The following is a 14,164-nucleotide window of genomic DNA, read 5'->3' on the forward strand; positions in this document are numbered from 1 at the left end:
GACTGGAGAATTCGATACTACGATGGAGCAGCTGAGAGTGGCCATTGTCACAGTAAATTCTACCAGAGTGGATGCAGGACTAGCCACAGGATTATCATCATGGATTGCTGCAGCCATAAATCATCTGAAGGAATGGGCGGGCATGGGAGCGTTAGCAGGCCTTCTGGTGTTGGTCTCCTTGGTTTGCCTGTGGTATATATGCAAGATTAGAGTCTCACAACAGTGTGATGCAGCCATGATCATTCAGGCCTTTACAGCCATTGAAGCAGGACATTCTCCCCAAGCATAGTTGGCTACCATAAAAAGCTAAAATGTTATGCTCAGGATGCGAGGCTAAGCACTGCACTCAGGGTCAGCCGCTTTGGACCCAGAGAAGAGCATGTCTGATTGCGTGCGGGTTGATGCCCCAGGTCCCGCCTCTGAGAAAAAGATATCGGACGGGTCTGATGCTCTTTGGGTGGATGACACCTAAATGAACATCTGTACAAAGTCCCAATTTATTTCTAATATCAGAGATCAGACCTCTACTCTTGCCTGATGCGTCTAAAACAAAAAGGGGGAACTGTAGAGAGCTGCGGAATGCTATGCCTTAAAGATGGAGCTGGTTTCCGCCTTCCACCTTCCCGATGGTGAGTGCTCTCTGTCACGAACAATTCCACATTTGGCTAAGGCTGAGGATCTGGCTTGCTTCCATGTATGTGGACCTATCTGCATTGCCCACGTGGCACGCCTGGGTTGGCTACCCAGAGGCTATTTAAGCTGTGGGCTGGCTTTCCCCAGGGTCCGAGGATTGTTCAAGGTTCCTGAATAAACTGCATTGAAAAAAAAAAAAGCAGCTGAACTGTTACAAGAAATTTACATAATCTCAAAAGAGGCAAGACTTCAGAATTGGAAGTCAGTATGTTTCCTATACTTGTGCCAATAGGAATTGTAAAGAGTCATTTTTGTGGCACCTGGAATTTTTGTAATGCTTCATTTTCCCATCACACTGATGGTCTAATGTGTTCTTACTTTGTGAAAACACATTTAGTTGAACAATGATAGCGCTGGGACAGCATGCATTGCACTGTTCTGGTTGTTGTTGTTTTGTCATACTATAATTTGAGTTAAAGGCTCAACTTTTTTCCCCCACTGGGATAAACCCAGGAACAACAAAACAAAATAAAACAAAGCCCCCAAAGAAGAACAGTCCATAGAAGACTGTGCCACTGTTTTCTAGGATGAGGTTTGCAACATCATTTTTATTCACTCCATCATCGATGATGTAAAGAGAATTCTGTAAAACAGTTTTCATTTTCAACTTAGCATCAAGTAGACTGTCAAGAAACAAGGTGGCTAGAATACACAGAAAATACAAGTAGTATTTGATTTTTATTAAGGCAGCTCTCCTACCTGAGCCTGCTTGACCATGCTCATAGTTCCATCATGTAGGGCCATGGAAGCAGAAGGATCATCATAAATTTGAAGTCAATCTGTACATAACCATTCCATATCAGCCAGAGCCTATCTCAAATAAGAAAAAGGGCTCCACTAACAATGAAAGCAGTTCTGATTCATTATAGCAAATACCAGAACTTAAAAGAGCAAAAATATAATAATTAAAAAACAGCATGCATTAGAAGAGGATAGAAATATAAACAAACATTATGAAGTAGACTCAAACATTCTAGAATAGAATCACACCTGAATAGTTCGGTTTAAAACAAAAAAAATAAATTGAGCATATATCTCGGGATTGTTTCATGCACTATAAAATTCTATATCAGGGAGAGTTAAGGAGAAACAAGGTAAACGCCACTTCAAAATAAGCTAATAGAATCCAAAGCTATTGCGCACAACAGGGTTTTCCCTTTCTTCAGTAGCTGCCTCGGTCGGCAGGTTAGGAAATAATGGTTTAAGAAAATTAAATTCGCTTGTTCCAGTATCTCCCTTAAGACACACCTCATACTGGTAGCTCTGGGACAGGGTTCCTGTACCGCTGACATCCACCAGGTGGCCAGGAAAACGTCCATCAGTCACAGAGCAGCCACCAAGAGAGGCCGCCCTGGCCCTCCTGCACAGCCTTATCCCCACAAACAACAGCACAGACAAGAGGAAGAGTGAAGACACAGACGCCAAGGCGATGACCAGGTACAGCGTGAGCACATCTTCATCATCCTGCGCGGGGTCGCGCGCCACCTCTGGCAGAGGCAGGTATGGCTGGGAGAAGCCATCCACCAGCAGCACATGCAGAGTGACACTGGCAGAGCGCTGAGGCTCGCCATTGTCCTTGACCAGCAGCAGCAGCCTGTGCTTGGGGGCATCGCGCTCACTCAGCAGCCTGGTGGTGCGCACCTCGCCATTGTGCGCCCACACGCTGAACAGCCCTGGCTCCGTGGCCTTGAGCAGCTGGAATGACAGCCAGGCGTTCTGGCCAGAGTCGCGGTCCACAGCCACCACCTTGGTGACCAGGTAGCCGGGCTCTGCCGCCCTGGGCAGCAGCTCAGTGCAGGGCGCAGAGGCGTTCTGCAGAGGGTAGAGCACGAAGGGCGCATTGTCATTGTCATCCAGCACCAACACGCGCAACAGCGCCTGGCTGCTGAGTGCAGGGGAGCCTTGGTCTGTTGCAGCCACAAGGAACTCGAAGGCCTGCAGGGCCTCATAGTCCAGCGCTCTGAGCACGAACAGCTGTCCGTTATCTGCGTTGATGGAGATGAGCGAAGCCAGGGCCAGCTGCGGGTCATTGGTCGGCAGCAGCGAGTAGGTGATGTGGGCATTGGAGCCAGAGTCTGAGTCTGTGGCTCTGATGGTGCCTATGTGCAGGGCGGGGCTGTTGTTCTCGCGGACAGACAGGGTGTAGGAGGATTGGGTGAAGGCGGGGGCGTTGTCGTTGATGTCGGACACCTGCACTGCTATGGTGTGCTGGGTTGTGAGCCTGGGTGAGCCCATGTCGGAGACGGTGATGGTGATGTTGTACTCGGCTCTGCTCTCTCTGTCCAGTGGCCCCTCTGTCACTAAGGTGTAATAGTTCTTGAAAGTAGGTTTCAAGAGAAATGGGAGATCATTTGGAATAGAACACACCACCCTTCCATTGTCCCTGGAATCTGGGTCAGAAACACTGAAAACAGCAACTACAGTCTCTGGGGAATTTTCTGGGATGGGTATTGTGAGCTTCCTAATGATCAGCTCTGGAGCGTTGTCATTCACATCCAACACCTGTACAGCCACAGTGCACTTGCCTGAAAGGCCCCCTCCATCTGTGGCTTCAATTTCTATGTTGTAAAAGCTGGTTACCTCAAAATCCAACTCTTTGCTCAACCGAATTTCTCCTGTGGTTTCATCTATTACAAATGGTTGAGATGCTCTACCACCTTGGAACAGAGAGTAGGCTACATCCCCATTCTTCCCAGCATCTAAGTCCCTGGCGGAGACCCTGACAACCAAGGCATTGAGGGGGCTGTTCTCAGGGACCTGCACCTCATAGAGCGACTGTACAAACTGGGGGGCGTTATCATTGATGTCCACGACTTCAATGCGCACTGTGGTGGTCCCAGACCTGGGAGGGGTCCCCCCATCCAGAGCAGTGAGGGTTAAAGTGAGCTCAGGCTGCTCCTCCCTGTCCAGGGCTCTGTCCAGCACCAGCTCTGGGTTTTTGCTGCCATCTGGGCGACTGTGAGTAACAACGTGGAAATGGAGGTTGGGGCTGACTGTGTAGTTCTGAACAGCATTGCTCCCTATGTCAGGGTCCTCAGCTGCCTTCAGAGGAAACACAGTTCCTGGATGGGCGCTCTCAGGGATTTTTAGGAGCATTTCCCTGTGAGGGAACTTTGGAGAATGGTCGTTTATATCTGTGAGCTGCAAGTCAGTTTGGAAGAACTGCACAGGGTTTTCCAGAATGACCTGGAAGTGCAGCACACAGGGATCTGTCTCCCCACACAGCACCTCGCGGTCCAGTTTCTCCTTCAAGAACAGAATCCCAGTCTCAGCATCCAGCTGCAAGAGCTCTTTGTTTTCTTTATAGTGGATTTGCGCGCCTCTAGTGGCCAGCTCCCCAACCTTGAGCCCCAGATCTTTTGACAGGTTAGCCACCAAGTAGTCACTCTCAGTCTCTTCTGGCATGGAATATAGAATTGCCTCAGAGCCAGCCTCCCACAAAAGCAGCAAGATAACAAGAAAAACGACTTGCCTTTGCTGTAGCGTCTTTGCTGGTGCTGTCTCCATTGTTCAGATTCAGCCCAGAGGGTGCTGCTTCTTCAGGGCGATTTCAATCCACTCATGAAGGTCCGTGAAGATAGTAGACTCAATCCGATTATGGAGATGCCTTTCCCCCAAATTCTTCCATAAACCCTACCCAATTACCTCCTCTTTGAGAAGCTTCCTTCCAAAGTTCTGACTGTCGGGTTAATGAGATGGCTTCCTGGGCATCCGCAGAATCCAATCTTGATATTCTTAGCCTGCAGCGCCACCAAGCGTCCTTATTTGATCTTGCAGTTCATTTTCTCATTTCACTCCACATTTTAACCTTGATGTTTTCAGTATCTTAATTTACACTTGCAACCTGAATTGTAAGGTCAGTTCTTAGCAACTGAAAGTTCTAAATATAATTTTGGTGAACTATTTTTTTTTGCTATAAGAATAAATTAATCTTTTCCCATAAGAGTACTGAGTATATGAATTCACTTTATTGTCTTGGTTTACAAAATTGATTTATACATTCTATATTTGTTTTGCAACATACCATACATCCAAAAGGAAGAAAAAGTCATAATTACATAATTAAACAAATTTGTATGTTTTATTTTTTTAGCTTCACTTACGTAGTTTTTTAAAATAGGCCAAATTCAAAGAGAACCTTAGCCTTCTACTCTTTGGTCACTTTACTTCTCCAAAGATGAGTATTTTTTTCATGTTTAGTTTTACTAAAACTGTCGAAGCATGAGCGTTCCAGTTGCTTCATATCCCTGTTAGCATTTGGTGTTGTCCTCCCAATTTTTTTGCACTTGAATGAGTGTGTGGTGACTCCATAGTGTGAATTTATTAGCGCTTGTCTGTTACTCATGAATTTATGCCCACTTCCATGTTTATGGGTCATCACGTTATATTGTTTCGAGGTGCTTGTTCATGTCATATATATATATTTCCTGATATGAAGCTTCTGTTTACTTGTAGGTATGAAAAAAGATCTCATACATTCTGTCTATAATCTCTTTTTCAGATATATATGCTCAAATATCTCCCACTGTGTGTCTTAAATTTTGTTGATAATTGTGCTTTAATCAACAAAACATGTCAATTGTGTTTAGTTTAATTTGGTAATACGTTTCAGTTTTGTTTAGCACTTTTAAATTTCCATTACTCAAGTTCATAAAAAAATGTGTGTACATTTAAAAAATTTCCTTTTCAGACACAAACATATCATATGCTTGAAATATGTTTTGAATGAGTTAGGTTGGCATTCTTGACTTCCAAATACCTCCACACCATGTTACAAAGGGGATGTGCCCCTCCTGATGGGTTCTCACTGTCCCAAAGCAAGGTGATTACACGTCTGCCCCCGTGTTCCACTTCTCTCTCTCATGGTCATCTAGTACTCTGTTGTTTTCATTACTACAGACTCATTACAGATTTTGTTGAGAGGAAAGTCTCATTTTTTTGAAATAAACATGCCTTTTTTAATGAGTATTTTTAGAATCACAGAAAATGACTGGGAAGTGCAGATATTTCTAACATACCCCCCCCCCCCCATACTGTGGCAGCCTTTTTGGAGTTATTGGCAAATTGGCGTGTGCATCTCAACAAGGGAATTCAGCCTCTTGGTCCTTGTTCCTGTATAAACCTTGGTGGCTAAGAGATTGATCTTGGCAGCAGAGGGGTCAGGACCTGAGAATTAGACGATAAATTCCATGTAACCATGGTAACCAGACAGCAGGTTCCGTGTAACCTTGAGTAAGCCCTCTTGTGTTTTGGCTAAGTAAAATTGCCTGTGTAAGAAACAGCTTGTACTTTTTTGCCTACTGAAGTGTTAGCCTGACGTCCATTAAGCTGACATTTTGATCGGCATGTAAACTAGGTGTCCTTCTCTGTGTTGCTCTCTCACTCTCTCTCCCCAGCCCTCTCTCAGGTGGTATTCAGGTGTCACTGCTGGCTGGTGACACCACACCATGTGCAACCTTCCTCATTACAGGTCAATCTCTCAAACGGGTACATTTTTTCAGTGGAAGAGCCCGCATGTTAATCACTGAGTCCTTCTTTGAAACTAAGGTTCCCTCTTGCTGCCTATAGGCATGGATATTAATCCCATGTGCACTTGTTTCTTTTCAAATATCATAGTTTCACTGTCTTCCCATCCTCTAAATCTATCATTTTCTTTCTCCCTTTCTATTGGAATATTTGGAAATCACTGACAGATTTTTTGCCTTTCTAGTCAGAATTTTACACTATTGAGTTTTTTTTTTCAGCTTAGGCTCTATGGCTTACAAATGTGCACTTAAGTTTCTCAATGGCTTTCTGTAGCCTGATAGCTCATTTCTTTTGTTATCAAGTAACAGTCACTTTTGTGTGTTCCCACAGAAACAGAGGACTGTAAAATCCATGGGAACTTTTGGGGTCACTCACATATACTATCATATTATCTGCAAATAGTGATACTTTCCTATTTGTATCACTTCATCTCCTTTAGCTGTCTTATTTCTCTAGCTAGGACTTCCAGTACTATGTTGAAGCGATACGGAGAGAGTGGGCAGTCTTGCCTTGTCACTGATTTCAGTGGGATTGATTCAAGTTTCTCTCCATTGAGTTTGATGTTGGCTATAGACTTGCTGCATATTGCCTTTACTATGTTTAGGTATGTGTCTTGTACCACTGATCTCTCCAAAACTTTAAATATGAATGGGTGTTGGATTTTGTCAAATGCTTTTTCAACATCTAAGGAGATGATCATGTTTTTTCTTTCTCTTTTATTTGTTCATATGGTGGATTACATTGATGGATTTCCATATATTGAACCACCCTTGCCTGCCTGGAATAAAGCCTATTTGGCCATGGTGGATGATATCTTTGATGAGTTCTTGGATTTGATTTCTGAGTATTATTTTTGTATCAGTGTTCATATAAGAGATTGGTCAGAGATTCTTGTTCTTTTTGGGTCTTTGTGTGGTTTAGGTATCAAGGTGACTGTGGCTTTATAGAATGAATTTGGTAGTGCTCCTTCTTTTTCTATTTTGTGAAATAGTTTGAAGAGTATTGGAATTAGATCTTCCTTGAAGGTCTGATAGAATTTTGCACTGAAACCATCTGACCCTTTGCTTTCTTTTGGATGGGAGACTTTTGATGACAGCTTCCATTTTCTTATGGAATATGGGAATATTTAATTTATTTACCTGATCTTGATTCAACTTTGGTATATGGACTCTATCAAGAAAATTGTCCATTTCACCTAGATTTTCAAATTATGTGGCATATAGGCTTCTCAAGTAGGACATAATGATGGTTTGGATTTCCTCAGTTGTTATGTCTCCCTTTTCATTTCTGATTTTGTTGATTGGATAGCGTCTCTCTGCCCTTTAGTTAGTTTGGGAAAGGGTTTGTTTATCTTGCTGATTTTCTCAAAGGACTAGCTCTTGGTTTCCTTGATTCTTTGAATTGTTCTCTGTGTTTTTTGAATTGTTGATTTCAGTTCTGAGTTTGATTATTAACAGCTGTCTACTCCTCTTGAATGTGTCTGCTTCTTTTTTCTTCTAGTACTTTCAGGTGTGCCATTAAGTTGCTTGTATGAGATTTCTCGATTTTCTTTCTGAAGGCACTTGGTGCTATGAGCTATCCTCTTAGCACTGATTTCATTATGCCCCATAAGTCTGAGTAAGTCATGCCTTCGTTTTCATTGAATTCTAGAAAGTCTTTAATTTCTTTATTTCTTCCCTGACCCAGCTATCGTGAGTAGAGAGCTGTTCTGTTTCCATGTATGTGAAGGCTTTTCGCTATTTCTCTTATTGTTGAAGTTTAGTTTTAGATGAGGGTGGTCGGATAGGATACAAGGGGTTATTTCAATCTTCTTGTACCTGTTGAGGCTTGCTTTATGTTCAGTTTTGGAGAAGCTTCCATGAGGTGCTGGGAAGAAGGTATATACGTTTGTGTTTTTAATTATTTTCAGCTTGTGTACATGAGAATGTATGTCATGAGGGTGTGTATGTCTTGAAAAGGGTGTTAGATCCTTCAGATCCAAAGTTAAAGGCATCGTGATCCACCTGACAGGGGTGGGTGCATAAAACTGAACTCCTGTGCATTTGCTTTTAACCTCTGAGCCATGTTTTCAAGCTTTTTATGTTATCTTTTTTGTGTTTATTTTAGGTATCTCATATCAACATGCCTTCTGTCCACTAATTCTATATTCATTTATTTCTATTATGTTTTGCCATTCATAGAGTTTTATGACAGAAGCAGTATTATTATGGAATTGCCTTTTAGTCTTAGACTTCAATTCTTTAAGAAACTCTCTTTTTATTTATTTGTGTATTTGGTCCATGTTTCAAAAGAATTAACCATTCTTATTTTAATGACATTGTTAGTAAATTTCAACAGGTAATTGGGCTATGTTTCCTCCTCTTGGTTTTCTTTATATTATCGAGTTTTGTGACATGCACTTACCAATTGTTGGACATTTATGTTCTTCTATGAGGAGCTCACCCTTTGCTCTTGGCTGGATAACGCAATATGTAGAACAGTCGCTCTAATCCAAACAGCAGCTGAGCTGTGTCTGGATTCTCTCAAGACCTTACAAGCATCTGACCTTGACTTGTTTCAAGTTGAAAGCATGAATTATCCAGGCCAGTCCCAACCTCTACTCTTTGCACTTTGTACAAAATCTCATTCTGCCTTCAGAGAGTTTTCCCGTCACAGTCTTAGTCTTCTCTCCTGGGGGGATGAGTTGACAAGTGCCCTGGAAAGAAAACTGGCTGTATGCTTGAGTCCTCATTTCTGTCAGAGGTGACTGAATTAATGTTGGCTTTATCATGAATCTGTTCATTATTCTTTGAGAAAACTGTCTGTAGGATTCAGTTCTTACAAAATCAGCTTCCTGTTGGTTTTAAGGAGGTAATTTATGACATTTAGTCAGGGTTTTTATGGTTGTTTTCTGATGTCAAGTAATCCATCTAAGGTGGAAGGGAATTCTACCAAACAAAAATAATCATTAACTTCATGTTTTAAAATATATTTTTAGACTTTTGATCATGAAGGAAGAGATAGAATTTTTCTCTTCATAATGCTCTGGTGAATGAATGTAGGGCTTTGCACCTATGAAGCAAATGCTACAACAGCTTTTTTCCCCAGTTCAGGAGGGCATCCTGAGTAATGGACAACACGCCAGAATAGTCATCTTGGCACATAAAGGATGTGTCATTAGAATTGTCTGTCATGTGTAAGTCTTCTTAATATATGTATTTGAACTTACTTTTCTTTACTTTTACATCTCTCACTTCAATTTTAAAACTGAATAACCAAAATTACATTATAAGGATAAGAAAGGGTCAAGATTTTTTTTTATATTTCATTACATTCTTAGGAGGGAATATATTAACAATGGAAAAGTACAAATACTTAAACTCCAGAGGAATGGCACTTGATATTTAAAACAAAGTGTTACCATGACCAATGATTATATATTATGTACATGCATGAAAATATCATAAAAATGCATTGTTTTGTACAATGATATATACTAACTAAAAAGTTCAACATATGAATAAAGATATTACATCATAAACTCAACTCTTCTACTGTTCATAATCTGCCAAAAGTTCAACAAAGTGTTCTTACAGTTGTATTATTTAAATTTACCTAGTTATTAATCACATAATAAGCTTATTTATGTCACTGAATATAAGTAAATTTCAATTAGTTTAAATTCATGATTGTTCAAATCAATTAAGAACCAATAATTTTTTTCTATTATGCAATAGTCAGAACAATTGAAACATTAAATCAACTGAGTGTACTTCAAGGTTACATGAAATAGCAAACAGAAGATAATTAAATATCACAAAAAGAATTCTTTTGCTTTTCATATCTACAAAACAATATAAAGTGAACATTTTCAGAAGTAACAACCAGAATCAAATAGAATATTGAAATTTCCAGAAATTTCCTGTGTCTTTTGAAAGGTGAGGAGAAGCTGCAGGAAAACCAAAGAAAGAAAACTTATGTATTATTATGAACCAGAGATAGGGCCACAGTGACCAGCATGCTTCGAATGCACAAGTCTCTGGGTATGCTATTCAATGCCATGCAACATGCAATCTGTCTTACTTATGTTTCCTACTCAGAGGATATAATACCACAATTAAAGCAAGTTATGGAAGAAAGGGATTGTGTTGGCTCCCAGTTCAGGATTACACCATGATAAGGAAGGTGACAGACAGAAGCTTGAAGAAACTGGCCACACTGCATCTTCAGGCAGGAAGAAGAAAGTGATGAACACCTGTGTTCAGTCCACTTCCTTCTCCTGATACAGTCCAGGACCCCAGCCCAGGGAGTAGGGCCAGCCACAGTGGTCTTCCATGGCTGGTCTTCCATCCTCAGTTGACCTAAGCAGCATGATGTTTCATAGGTGTACCCAGATGTTCTAGATCTCAAGTTGGCAACTGAGATGAGCACAAGACTCACAAAGGCTACATTTGTACTTCTATTTGTAGAACAAACATATGAGCACAATCAGAATATGAGACCATCAAAGGTTCTGATTCTTTGGAGGCTTCAGTAGTTGCTTCTGTTATTCAGAGTAGTTTTTACACAGGATTGTGTCAAGCAATCATTTAACAGGATTATGTTATTTTTCAATGTGCTTGTTTCGTTTTGGTAGTTGGAAATGCACTTCAGGCCTGACAGTTGTCCATGGTTTACCACTGATTATATCCTCAGTCTCTTATATTTAGAGACAGAGATAACAAATCACTAAGATGTAATGTTATCTCTAATATTTACAAATGAGATTGTTGAAAAACTAATATAATTTATGAAATAATGTGCTAAATATGTGGTGAGCAGAATACTGCAGATAACATCTAACATGTGGCTTTCATAAGAAGAAAAAGGTCACAGCTCTAGTGTCTTAATATCTTAATACAGTGATTCTTTATAATTCAAAAGGCAAGTATGCTAATAGTTTTACACTTGTCGATGCACTGTAGCTAAAAAGAATTTCAGTTGTGATTAAAGTGCTCACGAATAGAATATATGGTTAGCTATAGTGGGGTTTAGTTTTGTGCCTGCCCTCTTAAGGGAACCACAATGACTAGGCAACTGACTCTTTGGGAATGTTTGGCATTTAGAATTCCTTGACATTATGCCTTTTAGTGATGGTTGCCTCTTGGACTTCTGGGAACAGGACAGGATATCAAAAACAAGTAGAGGAGTAACAGTCATGTGGCAGGAGAATAGGGTCCTGGAGACAGAGAAGCAGTATTGTAGAGAGAAAAGAGAAGAGTAGGATCTATCTGGCAGAAGACTGGGTTCAGAGAGTAGGGTTAGAGAAGACAGTTGATGCCAGAAGAAGACTGAGTAGGGGCTAGAGAAGAAACTGAACACAGGGAAAATAAGAGAAGGCAGTTGATCCAGGAGAAGCTGTGCTAAATCAGAGAAGATATTGTTAGAAGACAGAAAAGGAAGCTGCTTGACAGGACAGTTAGTTTTAGACATTAATCTTGTATAGCGCATAGAGCTGACACATGTAGTAGTATCCTGGCAACCACAATTGCGTTGATCCTGGCAACCTCCACCGTATTCTGTTTCTGATAAAGGTATAAAAGTCTGATTCTATGCAATAGAATAATAAGTCGTCTCAGCCTCAAAAATAAAAAATAAAAAGAAAAAGAAAAAGAAAGAAAATAAACAGAAGCCACAAAGAAACCCCACAAAGCAGCTAAAGAAAGTAAAGGGAAAATAAATCTACAACTGACACCCAATATGAGGCAAGTGGTCTGTAGGAGGAAAGAAGCTTTAACAGATAAATGCCCACCAATTTGGCTAGGCAGAATAGGAGGCTTAATTTCAAGTACATTAGAGCAAAGTAGGGAAGAGGTGGGATGGATACTTTGTTTCAAAAATCTTACAGGGCATTTGCTGAGGCTGTTGTTGGTACAAGCCTCACATGGTTTTTAGCAGCAGTTTGTTTTTCTCCATTTCCTCATTTTGGGCTATTTTGTTTATAAAACACTGACTGACCCATGTGAAAATGCAGGTGGAATTAGAGGAATTTGGAAATCAGAAAACAAAGGAAAGACTGGCTTAACTACTTGAAAGGGTGAAAATAAAGAAGCTTGGGAAAAAAACTCAGGAAAAAATTATACTGACTGAGCAACTGGAAAAAACTATGGGTGGGCATAGAGAAACTTGAAAATCAACAAAACAACAAAAACAAAACAAAGGAAGAAAAACATCAAGGGAGAACAAATAGGTTCACTCTCAGTGACTGAACCACAGATAGGGAGTTTTCCCAAGGTAGAAAGAGGGGAATGAACTGTGTCAAAGGGCAATCAAGTCAAAGAAATGAAGGAGGAGGAGGATTGTCAGATAAGACAGCCTTTATCAGGAGGCAGCTTTAAACCCATGACATCTATTGAGGACAGACAGTCCTGGGTCCACAAATCACCACCAGTATTTCCAGTAGTTATACATCATATGCCTGCTAATGGGGAGAATCCACAAAGTTATGATGAAATAAGATGGCATCCTTTCAGAAATGATAAGACCTTTTAAAGAGGCAATGATGGCTTATGGGATGCGCTTACCCTATATGAAACAAATACTAAATAATTAGGCCACTCAAAATAGAATTATTCCCTATGGCTGGAGGGGATTGGTAACCGCTGTATTTCCTGTTGCCAGGAAAGAAGTCCACATCACTTTAAAAGAATTAGACAAGACTCAGGGGAAGCCTTCACTGATTTTTTAATAAAGACGAATCTCAGCAGTAAACAAGACCATATTGTACCCTGAAAAGATAGCTGTTGATAGAGACCCTGGCATCTGAAAAAGCAAATACAGATTAGAAAACTATATTAGACCATTAAAGGCATGGGCATCACCCATGGATGAATGGATAAAGAGTATAAACAATATTGGTTTTAATACACAATGCTAATATAATAGCTCAAGCTATATAGGTAGGTAGAAGTCTCTGGTATCAAAGGTCTAGTGCTTTAATTGAGGAAAATGTAGACTTTTGAAACAAAACTGTGAACAAGGCATTTCTAAAGGCAATGGTTTTTTAAGTTTGTTGTTGTTGTTGTTTAATGTAAGCTCACTTGTTACTGTTTCCCTATATCAAAGCCAAAGCTGCTCCAGTAGAAGGATCAGGAGGATTTGAAAGTACTAAAAAATGTGTGTTCTGGCCGACAGTTGTTAATGATCAGAGGCAAAAATTAAAGTTACAAGTGAATAACATTGAAATATAAGGTTTGGTGGATATACGAACGGATGTATCCATTATTTCACAAAACTCTTAGAATCTAGAATGACCACTCTAAAGGGTTTATACTCAGTTTCTTGGAATTGGAAGGTTATCACAGATAAAACAAAGTGTGTGGTGGCTTAAATGCATGGGACCAGAAGGTCAATTAGGAATGTTAAGGCCTTTTGTGGCTGACATAGCCATAAATTTATGGGAATGAGATTTATTAGGGCAGTAGGAAACTCAGATTAATATTATCCCAATACCAGAGATAATCCTTAAAGTAGGTAGTGAAATGAAAGATGCTTCTGGGGAAGGTATTTAAAAAATCAATCAGAACAATCACAAACTGTGCATGTTGTCTAAAAACAAGGCACAATAGGGACTGAGTTTCAAAATTTATAAGGGGGACACTGCTGAGATCATACCAATGGCCCTACTTTTAAACTGGTTGACTAACATGACTGTGTGGGTAGAGCAATGGCCCTTAACTAAAGAAAAATTACAGGCACTTGAGCAGCTGGTAGTAGAGTAAGCTGGAAGTTCAAAACGAAAAATAAAAAAGAGTCTATGTGCTCATGAAATTCCCTTGTATTTGTTATTTTAAAAAATTCCAGGAAATGTTGCTAGATGTTGGATGATACAGAGCCACCCACAATGCAGAGCAACAACATACCTAAGAACAGGACTTTAAGAGTATGCTGAATACCACATCCTGTATGTCCAACTAGGAACTACAAG

General features: G+C 40.4%; 1 protein-coding gene across 1 annotated transcript; it reads right to left on the bottom strand.

Moving 5' to 3' along the window:
- Window positions 1-1,221: 1,221 nt before the first annotated feature.
- Window positions 1,222-4,560, bottom strand: LOC110544571 (protocadherin-3-like). The gene has a single exon (XM_021630503.2). It carries the CDS (start codon window positions 4,198-4,200, stop codon window positions 1,810-1,812), a length of 2,391 nt encoding a protein of 796 aa, XP_021486178.2. The 5' UTR covers window positions 4,201-4,560; the 3' UTR covers window positions 1,222-1,809.
- Window positions 4,561-14,164: the final 9,604 nt, after the last annotated feature.

This window comes from Meriones unguiculatus, chromosome 2 (genome assembly GCF_030254825.1).
Source record: "Meriones unguiculatus strain TT.TT164.6M chromosome 2, Bangor_MerUng_6.1, whole genome shotgun sequence".
Classification (NCBI taxonomy): domain Eukaryota; kingdom Metazoa; phylum Chordata; class Mammalia; order Rodentia; family Muridae; genus Meriones; species Meriones unguiculatus.

Coding starts and splice junctions, on each gene's coding strand:
- LOC110544571 (XM_021630503.2), bottom strand. CDS start 4,200: ATGGAGACAGCACCAGCAAAGACGCTACAGCAAAGGCAAGTCGTTTTT.